Source organism: Canis lupus, chromosome 12 (genome assembly GCF_003254725.2).
Source record: "Canis lupus dingo isolate Sandy chromosome 12, ASM325472v2, whole genome shotgun sequence".
Lineage (NCBI taxonomy): Eukaryota > Metazoa > Chordata > Mammalia > Carnivora > Canidae > Canis > Canis lupus.
The window spans coordinates 35,712,114-35,736,656 of NC_064254.1; the positions used below are offsets into that span (position 1 = coordinate 35,712,114).

Here is a 24,543-nt window from a genome sequence, read left to right on the forward strand (position 1 = left end):
AGAGAGAGAGAGAGAGGCAGAGACATAGGCAGAGGGAGAAGCAGAGGGAGAAGCAGGCTCCATGCACCAGGAGCCGGACGTGGGACTCGATCCCGGGTGTCCAGGATCGCGCCCTGGGCCAAAGGCAGGCGCTAAACCGCTGCGCCACCCAGGGATCCCGGCACTTAACATTTTATTTATTTTTATTTTTTTAAATTTTATTTATCTATTCATGAGAGACACATAGAGGGAGGCAGACATAGGCAGAGGGAGAAGCAGGCTCCCTATGGGGAGCCGGATGCACGACTGGACCCCAGGACACTGGAATCACCCCCTGAGCAGAAGGCAGACCCCCAAACACTGAGCCACCCAGTCTCCCTCTGTCTATGTGAATTTGACTACTCCCGGTACCTCATGTAAGTGGAATGATGTAATATTTGTCCTTTTGTGACTGGCTTATTTCACTTAAGATACTATCCTCAAGGTTTATCTATATTGTAGCATATGTCAGCCTTTTCTTTCTTTCTTTCTTTCTTTCTTTCTTTCTTTCTTTCTTTCTTTCTTTCTTTCTTTCTTTCTTTCTTTCTTTCTTTCTTCTCCTTCCTTCCTTCCTTCCTTCCTTCCTTCCTTCCTTCCTTCCTTCCTTCCTTCCTTTCTCTCTCTTTCTTTCGGATTCATTTATTTGAGAGAGAGCAGGGGCTTGGGGGGCAGAAGGACAGGGAGAGGGACAGAGAGAATCCTCAAGCCAACTCCCTGCCAAGTGCCCAGCCAATCTTGGGGCTGGATCCCAGGAGTCTGGGATCATGACCTGAGACATAATCAAGAGTCAGACGCTCAACGGACTGAGCTACCCAGGCCCCTGTCTGCCTTCCTTTTTAAGACTGGCTATCTCTACTATTAGTATATACCACATTTTGATATCCAGTCATCTGTCAATGGACAAAAATACCTTGATTACTCTTTCAAAAGGTCTTCCTAAAACCAATATTTTGATACATCCTCTTTGCTACAAAGGTTTTGTGTGTGTGTGTGTGTGTGTGATCATTCCAGGGCAATGATCCATAGTTTGAAATGTGATGTGAGAAATCTGCATTTTTCTTTTGTAAAATGGAAGGACTATTGTGTAGTCAGGCTTGTTCTCAAGCAAACGAATTTCCGGGATAAGTAAATTCAAAGGAAAAGTTAATACAAAGGACTTAAGGGGAGACTATGCATAGTTGTTCAAACAACAGCAAGTGGAGCTGGAGCTTGTGAAGTTTGAGATGTTGTGTCAGTTATCAGCTTAATGCTTCTCAGACAGGACTTAATTCACCCTTCAACATATGCTGTCTGAAACAACAGAATTCCTTTAAACAGTTCTCTTTTAAATTGCTCACTATGTTAACCTTTCTCAGTAGAGGTTGCAGGAGAACATTGCAGGAGGGAGAGGTTTCCGGCAATTTCCTACATAGAGGAGGGAGTAGAAGGGGGTTGCAGGCAAAATGTCAGGCTTGTAGGTATGAGAACATCTGGTAGAGCCTACCCCAGCCATAAGCCTGGAAAGTGATCCCTCTGGGACCTTGCAACCTTGGCTCAGCCATAACCCACCTACAGCTTACTAGACAGGGAAACCAAGATTCCTGCCTGGCCTCTGGGCCAGAAGGTCTGCACACCAAGAAGTTGATCCTTCTATAAGTCTTGTGTGCAGCCTGCCTGTGGCCCAGGAGGTCCACATAGAGCTGCTGTTCTCTCTGCAAGCCCCCTATGTTATGTAGCCCATATTCTCTGAAAGCCTTCTGCATTTGAGATCTGAACCCCTTTTGAATTTATTCTTACTTAGGTACTCTCCCTCAGCCATAAGTTACCATATATAGTTTCTTTATATGTTACTCTTTTATTACACTTGTTCTTTTTCTTAGAGTGAAATATTTGTTTATTTTTAAGTAACCTCTGCCCCTAATATGGGGCATGAACTCACAACCCCAAGATCAAGAATTGCATACTATACCAACTCAGACAGCCAGGTACTCCAATATAGTTATTCTATCTCCTGATTGGACCCAGACTGCTACAGAGTTAATATTTGGAGTGGTCCCAGGAGATAGAGGCCTAAAGATGGGATTTGGGAATTGTTTGTGTGTGTGTGTGTGTGTGTGTGTGTGTGTGTAGTTGGGCTTGAGCACAGTGCTCAAGGAGGAGGAACCACAAAAATGACTGAAAAGGAGTAGCCAGGAAAATAGGATGAAAACCAGAATAGCTTGATGTCTTGGAAGACAGGTAAAGAAAGTATAACAAGAAATAGCTATGAAGAGGGGGGAAATTCACATGCAAATTGTACATCTTGGGATCCCTGGTGGCTCAGCAGTTTAATGCCTGCCTTCGGCCCAGGGCGTGATCCTGGAGTCTCGGGATCGAGTCCCACATCAGACTTGGAGCCTGCTTCTCCCTCTGCCTATGTCTCTGCCTCTGTGTGTGTGTGTGTCTCATGAGTAAATAATAAAATAAAATCTAAAAAAATAAATAAAATCTTAAAAAAAACAAATTGTACGTCTTCTTGACTTTTATACTTTAAACTTAATTTAAAACCCAGTCCTGATTACAGTATAATGAAATAGTCTTACACTGTTGATGCAACCTGACACAAAGCTTTCAGAAGGCTAAGTTAGCCATTAGCAAAAATTTAAGCATTGAAGAATCCTTTTACCCAGTATTTCCAAGAATCCCATAAATTTTAAAAAGATGTATGTACAAGAGCGATGATAATATCAAAAAATGAGAAATAGGGATCCCTGGGTGGCGCAGTGGTTTAGCGCCTGCCTTTGGCCCGGGGCGCGATCCTGGAGACCCGGGATCGAGTCCCGCGTCGGGCTCCCGGTGCATGGAGCCTGCTTCTCCCTCTGCCTGTGTCTCTGCCTCTCTCTCTCTCTCTCTGTGACTATCATAAATAAATAAAAATTTAAAAAAAAATGAGAAATAATCCAAATGCTGTTGGATTTTTTGGGAGTTGATTAAATAAACTATGGTTAAAATGTGATAGATTCGTATATACATGGCATGGAGTGAAAAATACATTGTTAAAAAAAAGAAGCAACCTGGGGTGGCTTGGGTGGCTCAGGCCCTTGAGCATGGGGCTCTCGGTTTGGTTCAGATCATACATAATTCAGAGTTGTGAGATCCAGCTCCCAGGTGCAGCTCCACACTCAGCAGGGAGTCTGCTTGAGGATTTTCACCTTCTCCCTCTTTCCCTTCCCCCAATGCATGCACATTCTCTCTCTCTCAAATAAGTAAATCTTAAAAAAATAAAAGCAGACTGAACAAGGAGGCATTAGCAACAAAATGATGACAATGATTACAGAGGTGGGGATTAGGAGAGCTGAAGAAGATATGACTTCTTTAAGCCTCAAAGTTTTCTATTTCTATTTAATAGATTTTAATAAGCAGAAGAATAAAACTGTACATGCGTTGTTTCACTAACCAGTTAAAGGTTTCCTCTCTATGGAAGGCTTTAAAAACGTCAATTTCCAAAGGCTGGACATTTAACCTCCAACCATTTGATTCCCCTAATTAGCCATCATGAATCTTTCTTTTTTTTTTTTTTTTTTTTCATCATGAATCTTTCATCCACAAACATATTCTAACTGCTTTCCAATCTCCTCTTTTTCAGAGGCTAGTCTTCATAAACAAAAATCCAGGTGATAGTTTACCAGAAAATTCAAAGAATCTATTAAGGCAAAGTGATCAAAATCGTTGCTTGTAGATGACCACCTGGCTATTAGGGCTGCCACTTGCCGAAAAGGACAGAAAATCACCAAGTAGAAAAAACACCAATCCACAGCCATAAGAAATCAAAAGCCTCCACCGAGACCTTGAAACAGGGTTCACACCAGCTTGGCCACAAGCAAAGTTGGGAGTCCCGCTTCTCCAGTAAATTCCCGGCAAAGCCCCAATCAGCGCTGACGCTGGACGTAGACCGCTACGCTGTGACGTCAGAGCAAAGATGGCTGTGCCCTGGAGCCTTTCCCTCGTTCCCTAAGTTTTTGCGCCCATCTCGTGTCAGATGCAGAGTCAGACTCTGCTTTTCTCCAGCCATGTTTTCCGTCCGAGGTTGTGGTCTCTGGGTCGTGGCTTCCCTCACCAAAAAACACCTTCCGTTGGCCCGGTTCATCGGTGACGGCGCGGCGCCCTCGGCTCCGAACTTTGACGTGGTAGTCATTGGCGGAGGCCATGCCGGGACCGAGGCAGCCGCCGCTGCTGCTCGGTGCGGCTCCCGGACCCTGCTGCTCACCCACCGCGTGGACACGATCGGTGAGGAGTGTGGGCAGCTTGGGGCTTGGCGTAGGACGCAAGCTGCCAATATGCCCCTTCACCGCTTCCCAGTACCTGGTGCGGGCAGCCTTTCCCCTCCCCCGAGGCTAGTGAGAATCTTAGTGCCTGTGGTTTTATCCTTATTTGAGTTTCACAGATCATGTGGGCCTGCCTGGTTTAGGCAATTCGGTGGACCGTGGGTTGTGCTGCTGCTGACAGAAGTAATTAGTTGGGGAAGTTAGGGGCCGTGCCTTGGGAAAGGAAGAAGCTAAGAATACATGCTGATAGCTTCTTATTCGTTGTCATTTATGCTTTACTAGTTGGTTGCTTTGGGGAAAAAGTGAATTAACAACTGTTACGAATTATTTGTTAAAAGAGTGCTGTGTTCTCTCGAGATTTTGTGAAGCTCTTTTGAAGAACAGTGCTACTTTTTATTGCATTCTATATCTCTACAGGTGTTTATTTCCTGATTTTTATGCTCAGGAACCGACAGTGCTTTGTTCCGCACTTAATAGGCAATGAGTGGACGGCTATAATTTAAAGCAAGATCTCTCTCTGGCACCATAATAGATGCTAGCTAAAACATCATCTTTGTAAATCATGCACGCCTGTTTATTTCCTCCTGCATCTCGCTTAACCATCGACAGTAGAAATAGTAACTGTTTTGCAAAAATTGTGACTAAATCACATATTTGATACTCAAGTACTTTTTAAAAATTACCATTCAAATCATAACTGTAGAGAGATATATATTGTTAACCATGATTCTTTTAGAGGGGAGTGATGTGATTACCCAAAAGATTACAGTTTGTTTATTTTACATTTCAGCGTTATTTACACTTAAAAAAAATAGAGAGTGGATACTACCTTTCAATAATAATTTAAAAACCTAATGAAAAAAATACTGAACTAAGACGATATAAGTAATGTAGGTCTGTAAGGGATAAAGAGATTCTTATCAAAACCCATATTCATATTATTCTACCAACACAATACAACCTGTTTTCTTTTTAAATAAATGCATTTCAGAGACAGTAACTCTTATAGATGAACTTAGTGGATGACAATTTTTTTAAAAGATTTTATTTATTCATGAGAGACACAGAGAGAAGGCAGAGACAAGAGAGGGAGAAGCAGGCTCCTCACAGGGAGCCCTAGGGCTCTAGGATGACGCCCTAGGCGGAAGGCAGACGCTCAACTGCTGAGCCACCCAGGCAACCGGACAATTTTGTTTTTAAATCAAAATCTCATTTGGAAGGTAATTTAATATAGTGAAGTATCTTAAATATTTCTTCTTGGCCTAAGAAAGATAGCTTTGACCGAGAAAGTTCAACTGACCTAAGAATGCAAAAGGCAAGAATTGTCTTGTGATTTAATCATTATCATCTGCCAATAATAAAGTTAGAGGCAGAAAGTCTTTTCTCCTTTTTTTAAGATTTCATTTATCTATTTGAGAGAGAGATAGAGATCACAAGCAGAGAGAAGGAGGAGAGAGAAGCAGACTCCCCTCTAAGCCAGGAGCCTGATGTGGGGCTTGATCCCAGGACCCTGGAATCATGACCTGAGCCAAAAGCAGATGCTTAACAGACTGAGCCACCTAGGTGCCCCAGCCTTTTTTTCTACTAACCTGGAAAATAATATTTTTTGGCCAACTACTTTTGCATTTCACAATGAAAGAGAAAAGCCCTGTGTGCCTGTTTATTCTGTGTCACATTACCTATGCACTTTATGAAGAATGCTCATCATTGAAGAGATTGTTAGACATTCTGAATTTTAATCCAGGTTTCACTGAGTTCTAGCTGTGTGACTTTGGACAAGGGACAATTTCTTTAACCCCTAGTTTCTTTCTCTATAAAATAGAAGTAACAGTACTAACTTCAGTTTGCTGTAAAGTTTAAGCCGGAAAATATGCAAATCATCTTAAACAGTGCCTGATCTGTTAAGTGGTCAGCTGTTAAACTGTTGTTTTACCATAAGCTTTTCTATGGTACATAGGCAACCTAAATTCTTCAGTAGAAGGAAAAATGGACGGATTTATACATTTTTATTACCATTACCAGCCCCGAGTACTGGTACCACACTTGGGACGTTAGTAGTCTACCTAAGAATACAGATGACTTTCTTATTCCAACTCCAAATGATTGGAAATGAATGCTAGTTTCCTGGAATTCTATGTAGAGAACGATCTTGAGGGCTAAGCAAAAGAAAAGTGGCATGTTCAACTTTTATGTCCATAAGGAGAAGGGCTCAACATTGATAAATATATCTCCTTGAGAAAAGGTTTTCAGCAATTTAAAAAAACAAGGATTTCTTTGCATGTGACTTTCACAAATATAAGTTTTAAGATATGTATATAATATACAGTAATTCAATAAAGGGCCTAAAAATTGTTTAGAGATATAAGGAAGTGGTAGAATTGCAGTATTTGTTTTTTTCCCCTCACCAATGTATAAAGAGACTCATCTCTGGGAATGAAAGTTTGAGAAAAATGTCAGGAATTAGTGGGATTAGAGATTTTTGAAACATTAACTGATTTATAATGGGAGTTAAAAACTAAGTCATTTTGGGGCACCTGGGTGGCTTGGTTGGCATCTAACTTGTGGTGGTTTTGGCTCACATCACAGTCTCCTGGTGGTGAGGTTGAGCCCATACCCCCGCCTTGGCCTCCAGGATCAGTGCATTGTCCCTGTCCCTGCCCCTCTGCCGCCTCCTCTCTCTCTCTTTCAAATAAATAAATCTTTTTAAAAACTCAGTCATTTTTATGAGTATCAATATTTTAAGACAGGGATTGAAACTTTAGATACTCTAGAAGTTAGACACAATTTAAACGTGTAAAGCTAGGTGGATGTAAAACAACATGGAATAATGGGAACAGTGGTGAGCTTCATTGTTTTGTTTGTTTTTAACAAAAGCTTCATGTATACCAAGCAAAATATGACCAGCAAATCACTGAGTTATGAGCTCTAAACTAAAAGTATCTGAGGGGCACTTGGGTGGCTCAGCGGTTGAGTATCTGTGTTTGGCTCAGGTCGTGATCCTGGGGTCCTGGGATTGAGTCCTGCATCAGGTCCCTGCAAGGAGCCTGCTTCTGCCTCTGCCTGTGGCTCTACCTCTCTCTCTGTGTCTCTCATGAATAAAGACCTTTTTTTTTTTTTTTTTTTTAAGTATCTGAAATCTATCTTCTCTAAAGGCTGGAAAAGGATTACTTAAGAGTCATACAGAATAATAGAAAAAATTATACTTGGTGATGTCATTTCACATTTCTAGTTTTTCCATTTTGATTGCTAAGTAACAATTCAGGTATTTCAAGTGTGTTTAAGTTATTGTGGTGGGGTTTTTTTTTTCCCCTAAACAAAAAAGGCCTGGTTGATACAATGTCTGAAAGAGAGGGAAGCATGTAGAGCTATAAAATATGTAAGATTGGACCCGAGTCTATAACTGGGAATTCATTATACTATTCTCTTTTATTCTTTAATAAAATAGCTTAAAATTAGGCCCCTGAATGTCTCAGTCAGTTAAGTGTCTGACTCTTGGTTTCAGCTCAGGTCATGATATATTGGGTCATGGGATCAAGCCCCACGTGGGGTTCCATGCTCAATGAGGAATCTGCTTGAAGATTCTCTTCCTCTGGCCTTCCCCCTGCTCACATGTCCTCTCTATCTCTCAAATCATTAAAGAAGAAATAGCTTAACATTTGTATGTGAAATAATATGTTGAATTAGAAACTAGGAATGCAAATTGGACTTCTTAAAAGTATCTGGATTTGGGAAGGTTTCATAAAGTAAGAATTTCAAAATCACATATTAAAGGAAAAGACAACCTAATGAACCAGTAAAAATATGCGTCAAGGAAAAGATTCAAAAGAAACTACAGTCAGTGGTTTGTTATCCAGGATGCCCTGAGTGACTCCTGTATCTCGTTGAGATTTTCTAATTTTCTCTCTAGCATTTGTTTCAAGTTTTCTTATTGTATGAGATGATTCTAGTCCGTTGTACAGACATTTCCCTATTAAACACTCACTATGTGCAGGGTGCTCATCTATTCATTTGATGTCTGTTCTGTTTAGGTCAGATGTCCTGTAATCCTTCCTTTGGTGGCATTGGCAAGGGGCATTTAATGAGGGAAGTTGATGCCTTGGATGGCCTGTGTTCTCGAATCTGTGACCAGTCTGGTGTACATTACAAAGTATTAAACCGGCGTAAGGGACCAGCTGTTTGGGGTCTGAGAGCTCAAATTGATAGGAAACTCTATAAGCGGAACATGCAGGTAAGGATGGGACATGAAAACAGGAGGGACTGTAGTGATTATTTTAATTTTATGTTTCAACTTGTGTTCTCTTTTGACAGAAAGAAATTCTAAATACACCGCTGCTTACTGTTCAGGAGGGAGCTGTAGAAGATCTTATTCTTACAGAACCAGAGCCTGAGCATACTGGGAAATGTCGTGTCAGTGGTGTGGTTTTAGGTGTGTACTTATTATGTACTTATTATAGATATAATAACAGTGTCAGACTCTGTGAAAAATTAATTTTAGACAGAACGTGAAGATGTTTTGCTTATTTTAGGAAATTGTTGTGCTGTCTCTTCATAGAAGAGGAAGACTACATTAAAAAATCATGTTCTTCCTTTCATCTTGAGTGTCATGAAGTTCAGTCAAGGGGACCCCTGGGTGACTTGGCAGTTTAGCGCCTGCCTTCGCCCCAGGGCATGATCTTGGAGTCCCAGGATCAAGTCGCACATCAGGCTCCCTGCATGGAGCCTGCTTCTCTCTCTGCCTGTGTCTCTGCCTCTCTCTCTCTGTGTGTCTCTCATGAATAAATAAATAAAATCTTTAAAAAAAAAAACAACAGTCAAATTCTAGGCTCATTTATACTATCTTAGTGTAATACTTTATAGCCTACATAAATGTGTTTTTCTCCTGGTCCTTCTTTTTTTTTTTTTTTTTAATTTTTATTTTTATTTATGATAGTTACACAGAGAGAGAGAGAGAGGCGCAGAGACACAGGCAGAGGGAGAAGCAGGCTCCATGCATCTCCTGGTCCTTCTGTTGTAATTTTTATTTTTCCTTCTCCTGACTTTTAAGTTTTTTAATTTGTATTTTACAATGTTTTATTTTTAATTTTTTTATTTTTATTTTTTTAATTTTTTATTCATGATAGTCACAGAGAGAGAGAGAGAGAGAGAGAGGCAGAGACACAGGCGGAGGGAGAATCAGACTCCATGCACTGGGAGCCCGATGTGGGATTCGATCCCGAGTCTCCAGGATCGTGCCCTGGGCCAAAGGCAGGCGCCAAACCGCTGCGCCACCCAGGGATCCCTACAATGTTTTATATAAATATATATATATATATATATATTTTTTTTTTAAGAGTTACAAATTAATTTTTTTAGAGCAGGAAGAAGAGCAGAGGGAGAGGAAGAAAGAGAATCTTAAGCAGGTTCTACACCCAGTACAGAGCCCAGTCTTACAACTCTGAGATCATGACCTGAGCTGGAATCAAGAGTCAGATGCTTAACCAGCTGAGCCACCAGGTGCCCCATGAATTAATTTTTGAATCAAAATAATACCTGCAGGGGCACCTGGGTGGCTCATTCGGTTAAGCGGCTGCCTTTGACTGAGTTCATGATCCCAGGGTTCTGGAATCCTGCTCAGTGGGAGTTTTCTCTCTCTACTGCTTGTGCTCTCTCATGCTCTCTCTCTCTCTCAAATAAATAAATAAAATCTAAAAAAAAAAAAAATGCACATAATATTTACAAAAATCAAATAGAATTGAAAAGTTCATATGAGGGATGCCTGGGTGGCTCAGTGGTTGGGCGTCTGCCTTTGGCTAAGGGCATGATCCTGGAGTTCCAGGATCGAGTCCCACGTTGGGCTCCTACAAAGAGCCTGTTTCTCTTCCTTCTGCCTGTGTCTCTGCTTCTTCCTGTGTCTCTTATGAATAAAATAACTAAAATCTTTTAAGAATAAATAAATAAAGTCATATGAAAAAACAATTATCTGTCTTTACGGACCTAACCACTTCAGTTTCACTTCTGATATGTACTTACATATTTCTGACTTTCGGTTTAGGATGATAAAAGTAGTTCTAGAAATGGGTTGTGGTAACAGCTGCACAATATTGTGAATGTACGTAATGATACTGAATTGTACACCTAAAAATGGCAAAAAAAAAAAAAGTTAATTTTATGTTATGTATATTTTACATAACAATAAAACATTGTATTCTTGTACCTATAAAATATAGAAAAGGTCTAAAATAGCATTTAAAGTTACCAAATTAAAAAAATAAATAAATAAAAATAAAGTTACCAAATTAACAGAAGCAAGCTAAACGTATAAAGGTCTGCACTAATAAATTTCTAAATAATATGCTTTTTTTTGTACTCCCTAAATTATCAGTATTAGATGTTATCTATTAACTTATAGTAGCTCTCTTTAATCCACTACTTTCTTCCCCTTATCCTTCTAATGTAATTATATTATAAATTTTGGTGATAGTATTTATATTATTATGTTTGAATATTGTTCACTACTTGGATCTGTAGTAATGAACAGATCCGAGTAGTGTGTTATGTTTGTTTGCTTTCATATACCTCTTTGCTTGGGTTAATGTTTGCCTCTCTCTCTCTCTCTCTCTCTCTCTTTCTGTGAGAGGGCACTTGTAATGAGCACTGTGGGGTGTGTATGCAAGTGATATATTAGTGAATTGTACTTCTGAAACCAATATTGCACTGTATGTTAACTAAAATTTAAATAAAAATTTTTTAAATTCAGTATGGACTAGAAGAAAAAATAATGAAAATCTAAAAAAAAAACTTGGGGTGCCTGGGTGGCTCTCAGGTAAGTGTCTGACTCTTGATCTTAGCTTAGATCTTGATTTCAGTGTTGTGAGTTCAAGCCCCACATTGGACTCTTTGCTGGGTGTGGAGCCTACTAAAAAGCAAGGGCAGCCCGGGTGGCTCAGCAGTTTAGCTGCCTTCAGCCCAGGGTGTGATCCTGGAGACCCGGGATCAAGTCCCATGTCCGGCTCCCTGCATGGAACCTGCTTCTCCCTCTGCCTGTGTCTCTCATGAATAAATAAATAAAATCCTTAAAAATAAATAAAAATAAACAAAAACAATAATAATAAAAAAGCATAATACATATTTATATTTTTTTGTATGTGGAAGGTTTTTTTCCTTTCTAAAAGTTTCTGGGATTTGTTTGGTTTTTTTTTTTTAAAGATTTTATTTATTTATTCATGAGAGACACAGAGAGAGAGAGAGAGAGAGAGAGAGGCAGAAACACAGGCAGAGGGAGAACCAGGCTCCCTGTGGGGAGCCCAACATGGGACTCCATCCCAGGATTCCAGGATCATGCCCCAGGCTAAAGGCAGGCACTAAACTGCTGAGCCACTCAGGGATCCCCAAGTTTCTGGGATCTTGTATTTGTCTTTGGTGTTCTGAAATTTTAAAGTAGTGTCCCTTAGTCTGCTCTTTGTTCATTCATTATGGTGAGATACTAAGTGTTCCCTTTTAATCTGGAAATCTGTCCTTGATCTGTATGTTTTCTTCTATTATTTTTCCATGCTTGTTTCTTGTAACTCCTATCCCTTTCTGAATTGGTCTTCTGGGATGCTTCTAGTTTTATTTTTTTGTCATTTTGACATACTTTCTTTGAAAACTTCCTTAAATTTATTGTCTAAATCCTTGTAATGAATTTTAAAATTTTATCATATTTTCATTTATAAATGGTGTCCTTTTTTCTGATTTTTTTTTTAGCATCTTGTTTTGGTTTCTGAATTTAATATCTTGTTTAATCCATATAAGGATTATATTGGTTTTTGAAGTTTCCTTTGATCTGTGTTGTTTTCTTCAGATTCTTTATTCTGTTTCTTTGGCTGCTTGCTTTCATGTACATGGCCTTCCTCAAGTGTCTAGAGAATGTCATCACTTAAAGTACAGATCTTGACCTAATTCCCTTGTTTTAAGAGTAATTTTTATTATAGATTTATTAATTTTTTTAAGTGGGGAATATATATACATAGTAAACAGTTCCTAAAGGGGACAAAAGAATGTAGAGTGAAAAGATGGACTCTTTCTCATCTTGTTCCCCAGCCAACCAGTTTTTCCCCTCAGGAGCACTTCTAGTTTCTTGTGTAGTCTCCATCTGTGTGTGTGTGTGTGTGTGTGTGTGTGTATCTCAGTGCGTATGGATATAAATATATATATATTTATAGAGAGAGAGTGGGGGCGGGAGGGGGACGCGGAGAGATGCAGAAACATAGGCAGAGGGAGAAGCAGGCTCCATGTAGGGAGCCTGATGCAGGCCTGGATCCCCGGACTCTGGGATCACGCCCTGAGCCGAAGGTAGACGCTCAACCACTGAGCCACCCAGGCATCCCAAAATGTATATATTTTATCAGATAGCAATAGTATCTTATCCACACTGTTCTGTACTTTGTTTTTTTAACCACTTAATCTGTGTCTTTGCTTTTGGGAGCTATTTCTTTTTTAAAAAGGATTGTGTTTTTGTTCTAATGATTATTTTAGTAACTATGATTTCATATAATATGCTTAAGCTTCTCTTTCTTCTGTCAGTGCTTACTGACTTTCCTCTCGGAATAGTTATTAGTTTTATTTTCATTTCCTTTTCTCTCCCCTTCTTCCTTTCTTCTCCAGATTTAATGATTATTGTTTTTATTAGTGCAGACCTTTATATGTTTAGCTTGTTTATACTTGTTACTTAATTTGGTAACTTTATTTTTTTTCTAATTTGGTAACTCTAAATACTATTTTAGACCTTTTCTATATTTTACAGGCACAAGAATACAATTTTTTATTATGGTAAAATGTACATAACATAAAATTAACTTTTTTTGCTATTTTTAAGTGTACAATTCAGTATTAGTAAGTACACACAATATTGTGCAGCTGTTATCACAACCCATTTCTAGAACTACTTCATCATCCTAAACTGAAACTCTGTCTGACTAACTGGTAACTCCCTCTCTTATCCAAAGAATAAATCTAACATTTTCCTATAAAGGGCTGTCTACACACAAAACCTTTTATTTTTTTTTTTAATTTTTTGTATTTATTTTTTTCTTTTTTTTTTTTTAATTAGAATTTTTTTTAAAGACTTTTATTCACCTATTCATGAGAGACAGAGAGAGAGAGAGAGAGAGAGAGAGAGAAGCAGAGACACAGGCAGAGGGAGAAGCAGGCTCCATGCAGAAAGCCCGATGCGGGACTCGATCCCAGGTCTCCAGGATCATGCCCTGGGCCGAACGCAGGTGCTAAACTGTTGAGCCACCCAGGGATCCCTATTTATTTTTTTCTTGAATTCGATTTGCCAACATCCCGTCAAGTGCCCCCTCAGTGCCCGTCACCCAGTCACCTCAATCCCCCGCCCACCTCCCTTTCTACTACCCCATGTTTGTTTTCCAGAGTTAGGAGTCTCTCATGTTCTGTCACCCTCACTGATATTTCCCACTTATTTTCTCTCATTTCCCCTTTATTCCCTTTCGCTATTTTTTATATTCCCCTAATAAATGAGACCATATAATGTTTGTCCTTCTCCGATTGACTTACTTCACTCAGCATAATACCCTCCAGTTCCATCCACATCAAAGCAAATGGTGGGTATTTGTCGTTTCTAATGGCTGAGGAATATTCCATTGTATACATAGACCACAGCTTCTTTATCCATTCATCTTTGTTTTTTTTTTTTTTTAAAGATTTTATTTATTTATTCATAGAGACAGAGAGAGGCAGAGACACAGGCAGAGGGAGAAGCAGGCATCATACAGAGAGCCCGACGTGGGACTCGATCCAGGGTCTCCAGGATCACGCCCTGGGCCGCAGGCGGCGCTAAACCGCTGCGCCACCGGGGCTGCCCGCCATTCATCTTTGGATGGATACCGAGGCTCCTTCCACAGTTTGGATATTGTGGACATTGCTGCTATAAACATTGGGGTGCAGGTGTCCTGCCATTTCACTACATCTGTATCTTTGGGGTAAATCCCCAGCAGTGCAATTGCTGGGTCGTAGGGCAGGTCTATTTTTAACTCTTTGAGGAACCTCCACACAGTTTTCCAGAGTGGCTGCAACAGTTCACATTCCCACCAACAGTGCAAGAGGGTTCCCCTTTCTCCACATCCTCTCCAACATTTGTTGTTTCCTGTCTTGTTAATTTTCCCCATTCTCACTGGTGTGAGGTGGTATCTCATTGTGGTTTTGATTTATATTTCCCTGATGGCAAGTCATGTGAAGCATTTTCTCATGCACTTGTTGGCCATGTCTGTGTCTTTCTCCACACAAAACCTTTATATATAGATTTAACCATTTCTCTCATTTCAGTTCCAGCCTTCATTATTACATCCCTCAGTTCTCATTCTTGGTTCTCCAGTTTGTGAGCTGTGCAGGGCAAATTATTTCATTCTTTTTTTTTTTTTTTTAAGATTTTATTTATTAATGACAGAGAGGGAGACAGGCAGAGGGAGAAGCAGGCTCCGTGCAGGGACCCTGACGTGGGACTCCAGCCCAGGTCTCCAGGATCACACCCTGGGCTGAGGCAGCGCCAAACCTCTGGGCCACCGAGGCTGGCCACCCCCCTTTGTTTTTAAGATTTTATTAATTTATTCATGACAGAGAGAGAGATTTCATTCTTATTAGTATGTTTTCCTCAGATTCTTGAGTTATATCCTTTTCCCATCTGTGAAATCAGTTATTGTTCTTCCATCTGCTTTCTGTCTGAAAATATTTTGAAAGTTCTCATCTTTTGGCAAGTTCTTTCCCATTACTTGTCCTTTTGGGTTTATACCTTTTTTGCGCCTTTATTTCAGGAGGGAGAAGAAATCATGTGAGGTAGTCTCTCATATTTAACCAGGAGTCTAAAATTAATTTTAAAAATTAACTGAGACTAACTTTTCAGTACTGACATGGCTTTAGGAACATGTGAATTAGTTCTTAGATGTTACTATGTTCTCACAGCTGTCTTGGATTCTTGGTATTAATAACATATAGCTTTCTTACTCATTTAAAATTATTTTTCTCAAGCTTCTAAAGACAGTTTCTCTATAGTTCTAATGTAAAATAGTAACATTTCAATTTGATCCATGTTAACAGGACACATTTTTTGCTCTTTCTTATCCTTTAGCGGATGGAAGCACAGTACATGCAGAGAGTGTGGTTCTGACTACCGGGACGTTCCTGAGAGGTGTGATTGTAATTGGATTAGAGATGCATCCAGCAGGACGTTTAGGGGATCAGCCTTCTGTAGGGTTGGCTCAGACTCTGGAGAAGTTGGGGTTTGTGGTGGGAAGATTGAAGACTGGGACTCCACCCCGAATTGCCAAAGAGTCAGTTAATTTTAGCATTCTAAACAAACAGACACCAGATAATCCATCCATACCATTCAGTTTTGTCAGTGAGACAGTGTGGATTAAGGTAAGATAATTTACAAAAACCTAACCTTACAGCTGACAGTGGTTATTCACAGCAGGATATAGCCCCTCTGTCCTTCTTTTTTTCCCTTCTTTCTCTTTTCTTCCCTTCCTTCCTTCCTTCACAATTCACCTTACATCACTATTACTTAGGGTGCAAAAAAGTGATTTTTAAAAGGATTAGCTAATTTAGATAATTGGGTGTTTCCCCATAAGTTCTTAAGTTTCATTACTTCAATAATTTTGCCCTTTTAAACTTTTTTGAAACAATTTGCGACTTACATAAACATTGCAAGACCATAAAACAAACTTCTATAAACCATTGAAATTTACCCATTGTTAATATTTTACTGTATTATCTATGTAGAAATATATAGCTATATGATATTTAATCTATAAAACAGTAGTATAGACATTCTTACTGTTTTCTTTTTTCAGAATATTTGAGAGTAAGTTGCAGAGATCATGACCCTTTATTTCTAAATATTTGAACATGGATTTCAGCTAAGCACAAAGACATGCTCTTATATAACCTCATTGCAATAATGAAATTTGGGGAATTTAACATTGATACAGTGCTATTATCTAGTATAAATATAGTTCATAGTCAGATATGGATATCTTTCGTGATACTGGTATTTTTGAAAAATACAGGATACTTTTGCCTACCTTTGGAATTATAAGAAATTATATAAAAATTATAAAATTATTTTTAAAAGGTATATTGTATGTTTAGAATTGAGGATTGATAACCAATGGTCCTAGTTTCTGATGAGTGTTATCCTGATAAGTGGCCCCAAATATTCTGCTGTCTTGAACAGGTTATATGTTTGCATTGGTAAAATGTAAATTGTGATGCTACTTTCTTAATGTGTTTATTTGTAAACTGCCTATTATAAAATTTCAAGTTTATGGACAGTAGAAAAAAATAGCAAAATGAATCTGTCTCACCCAGCTTCAATAAGTAATATTTTTTGCCATTCTTGTTTCATTTTTCTTTAACACTTTCTTTTTGGGAAGTTTTAAGCTACAGTCCCAAATATCACATCATTTCACTTACAAATACTTTGATATATGTCCTTAACAGATAAGAACTTTGTAAAAACCAACCACAATAGCATGATCATGCCCAGAAAATGAGGACCAAATAAGGACTACACATTGAGTTGGATGACTTGCCTCATAATAACAGTTCCTCTCCTTTTTTTTTTTTTTGACATTTATATGTGGAAGAAACTGAGTAATCTGTTCTCTAGAATTTCCCACAGTCTAAATTTCTCTGATTTTATCCTTCTGGAGCCTTAAATATGTTCTTCCATTTTCCATATTTTCTGCAAACTGGTAGGCTTGTTTGAATTTAGGTTCATCTTTTGGGTTGCTTTTGGCAAGAATATTTCATTAGTACTCAGCATTATGCATGGGTTTAATGTTTATAAAGTACGTGTATGTCATGTGTGTAATTTATATGAGTAAAAGATAAACTAGTAAAGAAGCAAACATTGTTATAAATAATCCTATATTTTAGCCAGAAGATCAGCTGCCGTGTTACTTGACTCACACGAACCCTAGAGTGGATGAGATTGTCCTTGAGAACCTTCACCTTAATAGTCATATTAAGGAAACTACAAGAGGACCCCGGTAAGGACAAAACATCACATTAAAGAATGATGTCAACCCTCTTTTGTTTGCTTCATTAAATTTTAAAATTTCATTGTCCTATTCTAGGTACTGTCCATCCATTGAATCAAAGGTTTTGCGTTTTCCAAACCGTCTACATCAGGTTTGGTTGGAACCTGAAGGAATGGATTCTGAGCTCATCTACCCTCAAGGGTTATCTGTGACACTGCCAGCTGAATTACAAGAGAAAATGATTACATGCATCAAAGGCTTGGAGAAAGCTAAAATGATTCAACCAGGTAAAGAGAATCATAGCTGCCCCTCCATTTGGCTCAGCATTGCTTTAGCAGGTAGTGAGGAGGTCTTAGCTACAGTCATAGTTGCCTTAGAGCCTCAGAAGACAAAGCCCAACATCCATGTATTTAGATATATTCTTTGTCAAGAGCATTTTTTAAAAGATTTTATTTACTTATTTGACAGAGAGAGAGTACGTACAAGCGGGGGAGCAGCAGGCAGAGGGAGAGCAAGCAACAGGCTCCCCGCTGAGCAGGGTACCCAATGATGTGGGGCTCTATCCCAGGACTCTGGGATCATTGACCTGAGCTGAAGGCAGACACTTAACCGAATGAGCCATTCAGGTGGCCCTGTTTTTCAAGAGCATTTAATGATAATGTTTGCATCTCTACTTTGAGACAAATCCAGCTCTGTTTTTACTTACTTTGTATTTTTTCTTCTTTGGTCAGGATATGGTGTTCAGTATGATTACTTAGACCCCCGTCAGATCACTCCTTCTCTTGAGACTCATTTGGTGCAACGGCTCTTCTTTGCTGGCCAGATAAATGGCACTACTGGTTATGAGGAAGCTGCAGCTCAAGTAAGAGGTTGTTCAAATGTTACTATAAACAAAAAAAGACTGTTTCACTGGTGTTCCTTCTCTTAATTTCTGTTGTGATAACTATATAGATCTTAGATATACAACTCATAAATTGTAATAGAAGACTTATTTCTGTTTCATGGGTGGCTACTATATACAATAGAATTTTTAAAAACTTGTGGGTTTTGTTGTGGTTATATTTTGTTTTATTTGTGTTCAGTTGACACACAATGTTATAATAGTTTCAGGTATACAACCGAGTGATTTGACAAGTTTATACATTATGCTGTGTTCACTACAAGTGTAGCTACCATCTGTCCTGTCATATCCCTATTACAGTATCATTGACTGTATACCTTATGCTGTGCCAAACACTTGTGGTTTTAATTCTCTCTTCTGAGCTCCTAGGTCTGATACCATATTTGATTAGATTTATTGCATTTGAAATTTTAAAAAAGATTTTATTTTTAGGGACACCTGGGTGGCTCAGCGGTTGAGCATCTGCCTTCGGCTCAGGGCATGATCCTGGGATCTGGGATCAAGGCCTGCATCGGGCTCCCTATGGGGATCCTGCATCTCCCCCTGCCTATATGTCTGTCTCTCTCTCTTTCTCTCTGTCTCTCATGCATAAATAAATAAATCTTTAAAAATAAATAAATAGGGCAGCCTGGATGGCCCAGCGGTTTAGTGCCACCTTCAGCCCAGGGTGTGATCCTGGAGACCTGGGATCGAGTCCTATATCAGGCTCCCTGCATGGAGCCTGCTTCTCCCTTTGCCTGTGTCTCTGCCTCTCTCCCTCTCTCTGTGTCTCCTGAATAAATAAAATCTTTAAGAAGATAAAAATAAATAAATACATACTTTCATAAAGATTTTATTTTCAAATATCTCTATACCCAACCTGGAGCTCAAACTTAACAACCCCGAGATCAAAAGTCACATGCTTTACTGGCTGAACCAGCCAGACATCCCTGAGAGTTTTTGAAAAAGAAAATTAAGTTCTTTCAACATTACTTTGTTGCAAGTTATCATATTCCTCTTAAGTGAGAAGTTATGTTATTTTTACTTAAAAGTGGCAAAAGGCTAGAAGGGTTTTATGAGTGGATTTTTACAAATATATTAGCCCACCTAAGGCTTATCAGGAACGTTAAATACTTTTGAAAACAATGAAACATAACCTTCTAAAGTGGTACATTACCTGTATTCTGTTTTTGAAGAAGTACCACATTTTCTGTCTATTCTCACTCTTCTGGGCAGTGTGTGCTTTCTTACTACCTGATGCTGTTTCTTCCAGGTAGTGTTCTAACTAGAGTAGCTCTTTGTTCTGTTCATAATGGCCTTTTAAACATTTCAGTCCTCTTGTAGGGTGTGATAGCTGGAATCAATGCAAGTCTTCGGGTCAAACACAAGCCTCCTTTTGTTGTCAGCCGAACAGAAGGCTACATAGGAGTCTTGATTGATGACCTCACCACACTGGGTACCAACGAACCATACCGCATGTTTACAAGCCGAGCAGAGTTCCGTTTGTCACTGCGCCCTGATAATGCCGACAGCAGGCTCACATTCCGAGGTAACTCTTCACTGAGTCTTGCAACCAGGTTTTCTCTTTAAAACCTCTCTCATTATATTCTTTTTCCTCCCCTCTTCTAGGGTATAAGGAAGTTGGATGTGTATCCCAACAACGATATGAAAGAGCTTCTTGGATGAAGTCTTCTTTGGAAGAAGGCATTTCTGTGCTAAAATCCATTGAGTTTTCAAGTTCTAAATGGAAAAAGTTAATTCCAGAGGCTTCTATAAGTATTGTTAAAAGTCTGCCACTCAGGTATGCACTTTTAATATAGACTTTTCTCACTTTTTACAAAAAGTGAGATTGTTTCAGAGAGACATTACCTGTGGATTACTTTTTTAATTTATTTTTTGGATTCCGTATTTTAAATGAATTTAGCTTACTTTTGGCTTCTTTTCAAAATCCTTTAGATACAACCCATTTCCTTATTCAGTATTAAATATACATATGATTCTAAATTATCTTTATCTTTTATATAATATTTCTGTGGCTCCCATTGAGTTCTTCTAGCTTTCTTAAGATTTAGAGGGTCAAACCAAGAAATACTGTTAATCTGCCTTCTGTTATAAGTATGGAGTAGTTGGAAACCTCTTTTTTAAAATTAATTATTTTAGAAAGAGAGAATGTGCCCACATATGAGGGGCAGAGGGAGAGAATCTGAAGCAGACTCTGCTGAGCATGAAGCCAATGCAGGGCTCAGTGTAACAACCCTGAGATCATGACCTGAGCTGAAACAAAGAGTGGGACACCCAACCAACTGAGCCACCTAAGTGCCCCAAAAACCTCTTTGGTTAAGCAGACTATGTTAAATTTTATGGACTTCCATGAAGAGTTCCTTGCTATATGTTAGATTTTTTGTCCTTGTTTTTATTATTCTGGTTATATGGACTCTGAACCTAAAGGACATTAATATAGAGCTTTTGCTTCATAGATGTATTCTTAAGGACTTTGCATGGCTCAAAATCTGCATATTTCAGCACTCATTTTTCCGCATTTAAAAAATGTAAACTAATTTGGGTCGGGATGTGCCCAGAAGGCATAAATCTAAAATCATTGTAACTTAGGGGCACCCTGGTAGCTCTGTGTTTGAGCATCTGCCTTTGGTTCAGGTCATGATCCTGAGGTCCTAGGACTGAGTCCCCCAGCAGACTCCCCAAGAGGAGCCTGCCTCTGCCTATGTCTCTGCCTCTGTGTAAATAAATAAAATCTTTAAAAACATTTTTTTAAATTTAAAAAATTATTGTAACTTAGAAGCAAATATGGTGGTGTTGATCTTGCAATTATGTCTCCAATATATTTTTCTGTTTTATTTTTCCTTTTTTTTAACCCTGTTTTTCTTGTGAGGGATTTTGTAGACTTAAAGGCATACCTATTTTAATGCTGCTTTTTATTATCTCTAATCTTTTCTTTTTTTTTTATTTTTATTTTTTTTATTTTTATTTATTTATGATAGTCACACAGAGAGAGAGAGAGAGAGAGGCAGAGACACAGGCAGAGGGAGAAGCAGGCTCCATGCACTGGGAGCCCGACATGGGATTCGATCCCGGGTCTCCAGGATCGCGCCCTGGGCCAAAAGCAGGCGCTAAACCACTGCGCCACCCAGGGATCCCCTTATCTCTAATCTTTTCTTATTTTATTTATTCATGAGAGACACAAAGAGAGAGAGAGAGGCAGAGATATAGGGAGAGGGAGAAGCAGGCTCCATGCAGGGAGCCCAATGTGGGACTCGATCCTGGGACTCCAGGATCACGCCCTGAGCCAAAGGCATAGATGCTCAACTGCTGAGCGACCCCGGCAACCCCCCAAGTTTTCATTTTCACAGGAATTTCCCAAAACACTGACTCTACTGTTAGAAGACATTAAGCAGATTTTTAATTATAGTAAAAGTAAGTGTTAAAGAACCTGCATTGTAGTCACCCAAACCAGGGAATCTTATTCACGAGATTGACAGCCCGATTGATAAATGAGGACACTGGATATGTTTACCAGCTAAGTGGCACTGGGAGATGACAGTAGTATAAACATCGTTTATAATCCACTCAGTATTCCAGTATTTGCTTAAATTTAGGAAGGTTCAGATTATTTCAGACTTTGTGCAAAGAATTTATAATGTCATCCTTTGTTTTGACAGATATTGTACTATTTCAAATTTTTTTTTTACTATTTCAAATTCTTATAACTAAAATTTGTATTGTATTAAATGTGACTAATATATAGTGAGGTAACATTGCTAGTAGGGTAAGTTTTTAACACAGTCTAAAATGTTAATTGATGAATAAAAATATAAATGAAAGGCTATCAGGTTTTTTACCAAATCACAAGAGTAGCCATTTTATTAAGGTGACTAAAAAAATAACAATTTAGCCAAATGCTTTTTTTAATAATTCAAATATCTTTCTCTTCAGGAGAAACCATATTTGATTTCAGCAGAATATTTACAGTCTAGCATTTAGTCTCCCTAAATAAACTCACGTTATCAATGCCTAGATATATAAAGCTAGAAAGGTAGAAGATTGGTCAAAATACATTTATTGCACTTATAGTGTACATGCCAAGCTCTGTGCTAAGCACTCACAAGTTGAACCAGACTTTGAACAGGCATTTTAACAGAAGAGATATACAAGTAACTGCACACACATTTCCTGTCCGGATTAGAGGGAAATACACTGATGTGTTAGATTGTCTCTTATGTTCTGTTGAGGTATACTAACTTGTCCTCTCTGTGCCTGAGCTCTGAACTCTGAGGCTTAAGCTCAATTCAAAGCAAGTCTTGAAGTTTGGATCTAAGAACAGTTCCAAGGCTTATAAATAAAGTATTATTTTTTTAATTTTAAGTTGGATGGTCAAGCACTTTTCTTTGAAGTCATAGATTCCAAGATAATGCTTTTTTTGGTTAATCATTAGATGGTTCCAGTAAGTTCTGTAGTTTAAAAGACAACCCAGCCATTTCCCTTTTGGAGCTTAGGGTTATATGGTTTCACTGTAGCTTATGAGATGAGGCCTCTGTAATTAATTGACCTAATTTGTCTCTTGGAGCACAGCAGAACTGCCCAGAATTTCTGTACATTCTCAGAGCAGTGGTCTGAGGAAAAAATAAGCCAATCATCTGCAAAGGGTGATAATGCATGACTATGGTAATAAACAGTAAAGAAGGTGGTTGGGAGACCTGGGAAGACCTGGCACTCCTGGATGGACAGATCTGACTTTCTGTTGACTTGATAATTAATTTTATTTGGGATGGACAGAATTTATCAGAAACGTTAATCTATTAGAGAAAATATCAAAAACAAAAAACAAAAAAAAAAAGAAAGAAAGAAAATATCAAATTTAGTAAACTAAGGCAGTAAATGTGAGGAAATTGTACAGATCGGTGAGTCTCGTGAGAACCAAACAAAATGAGAAGGAAACTGCAGAATATTTCATAGTTGGGACCACAAGAATGAGGTGAGCCAAGGGCAGTACCATAGTTCAACTAAGTTGTACAAAGGTCTTGGCAACAATGGAACTCCTTATGTACCACTTTTCGTTAGCCTGCCAATAACTTTTTAAATGAATTATAACCAAAAAAGCCAAATGTAAATGAAGTCAGTTATAATTAACAGAGCAACAACTGGTCAAGTTCACTTCACCTTTGGGAAGGGCTAGAAGGTGGGGGTGTCAGATATCAAGAAGGAATCTGAGATCAGTATGAAAGGATTAAACTGGCCAAAGGAGCACTAGAACTTCTGGAGATGAAACATACCGGAAGTTTCTCTCTCTTGTTGGATCTTTCTTAACAAATGTCAATGAATCAAGTTATTACAAATCTTATCTGATCTGTCAGCATTTACTGAGGCATGTTCTCTTGGTGAGCCATGTAAGTTGCCTGAGAATTTCAGCAATTGTCTTTATTAGCTGCATATATTGATTGTTCTCCTCTCTCTTTGCTTTGGCCCAGGAAGCCTTAGTCTAACCAGAGTAGTAGAAGTAGAACTGAGAATTAGCTGCCTAAAGTTTCCAATCAGTCAAAATTGAAATGGAGATAATACTAAGTTAGAAAATATCCAACTAGAAGAATACTTAGGATCCCTTACTTTTTAGAAAAGCGTTTGACCATCATTTTCATCAGTTTGTTTTGAAGAGACTTTAAAACATACTTACAGGGGCCCCTTGTTCTTACTTGGGAAGTTCTGCAAAAGAAAGAAAGAGATCTTTAGCTGGTTTTGAGCAAGCAAGAGGATGACTCCTTCACAGGACATAGGGCTTACCATGACTTAGAAGTAAATTCTCAGGGAATTCAATCAGACCCTTGTTATCAGAGGATATTTTATCCTTACAAGAAAGGGAAGAAAAAAGGATTATAGTAATGCAACCTTTACCAAAACCTATTTCTCATGATAAAGGAAAGGAGTTGGGGAGAGCTACATACTAGTCTTATTGAGGTTCTATTGTGTTGTATATCTACTGCTTTGCTGACTGTGCTTGGAAAGAATTAGGAGTATCTTTTGATATTAGTATTCTGAGATTTGGCGGGGATCCCTGGGTGGCTCAGCGGTTTGGTGCCTGCCTTTGGCCCAGGGCGCAATCCTGGAGTCCTGGAATCGAGTCCCATGTCAGGCTCCCGGCATGGAGCCTGCTTCTCCCTCCTTCTGAATCTCTGCCTCTCTTTCTCTCTATGCCTATCATAAATAAATAAATAAATCTTTAAAAAAAAATTCTGAGATTTGGCATTATTTCCAAGGAATCAAGTTCTTTTTTTTTTTTTTTAAGATTTTATGTATTTATTCATGAGAGACACACACACACAGAGGCAGAGACATA

The 24,543-nt window shown here is 38.8% G+C and overlaps 1 protein-coding gene across 1 annotated transcript in view; it reads left to right on the forward strand.

Moving 5' to 3' along the window:
- Window positions 1-3,915: 3,915 nt before the first annotated feature.
- Window positions 3,916-24,543, forward strand: part of MTO1 (mitochondrial tRNA translation optimization 1) — a 32,589-nt gene continuing 11,961 nt past the window's right edge. The window contains exons 1-9 of the mRNA XM_025444471.3: window positions 3,916-4,263; window positions 8,330-8,529; window positions 8,610-8,727; window positions 15,403-15,692; window positions 17,214-17,326; window positions 17,414-17,604; window positions 18,049-18,179; window positions 19,542-19,746; window positions 19,827-19,998. Coding sequence (XP_025300256.1) covers window positions 4,047-4,263; window positions 8,330-8,529; window positions 8,610-8,727; window positions 15,403-15,692; window positions 17,214-17,326; window positions 17,414-17,604; window positions 18,049-18,179; window positions 19,542-19,746; window positions 19,827-19,998 — 1,637 coding nt within the window. The 5' untranslated portion in view covers window positions 3,916-4,046. The remainder of the gene's footprint in view (window positions 4,264-8,329; window positions 8,530-8,609; window positions 8,728-15,402; window positions 15,693-17,213; window positions 17,327-17,413; window positions 17,605-18,048; window positions 18,180-19,541; window positions 19,747-19,826; window positions 19,999-24,543) is intronic.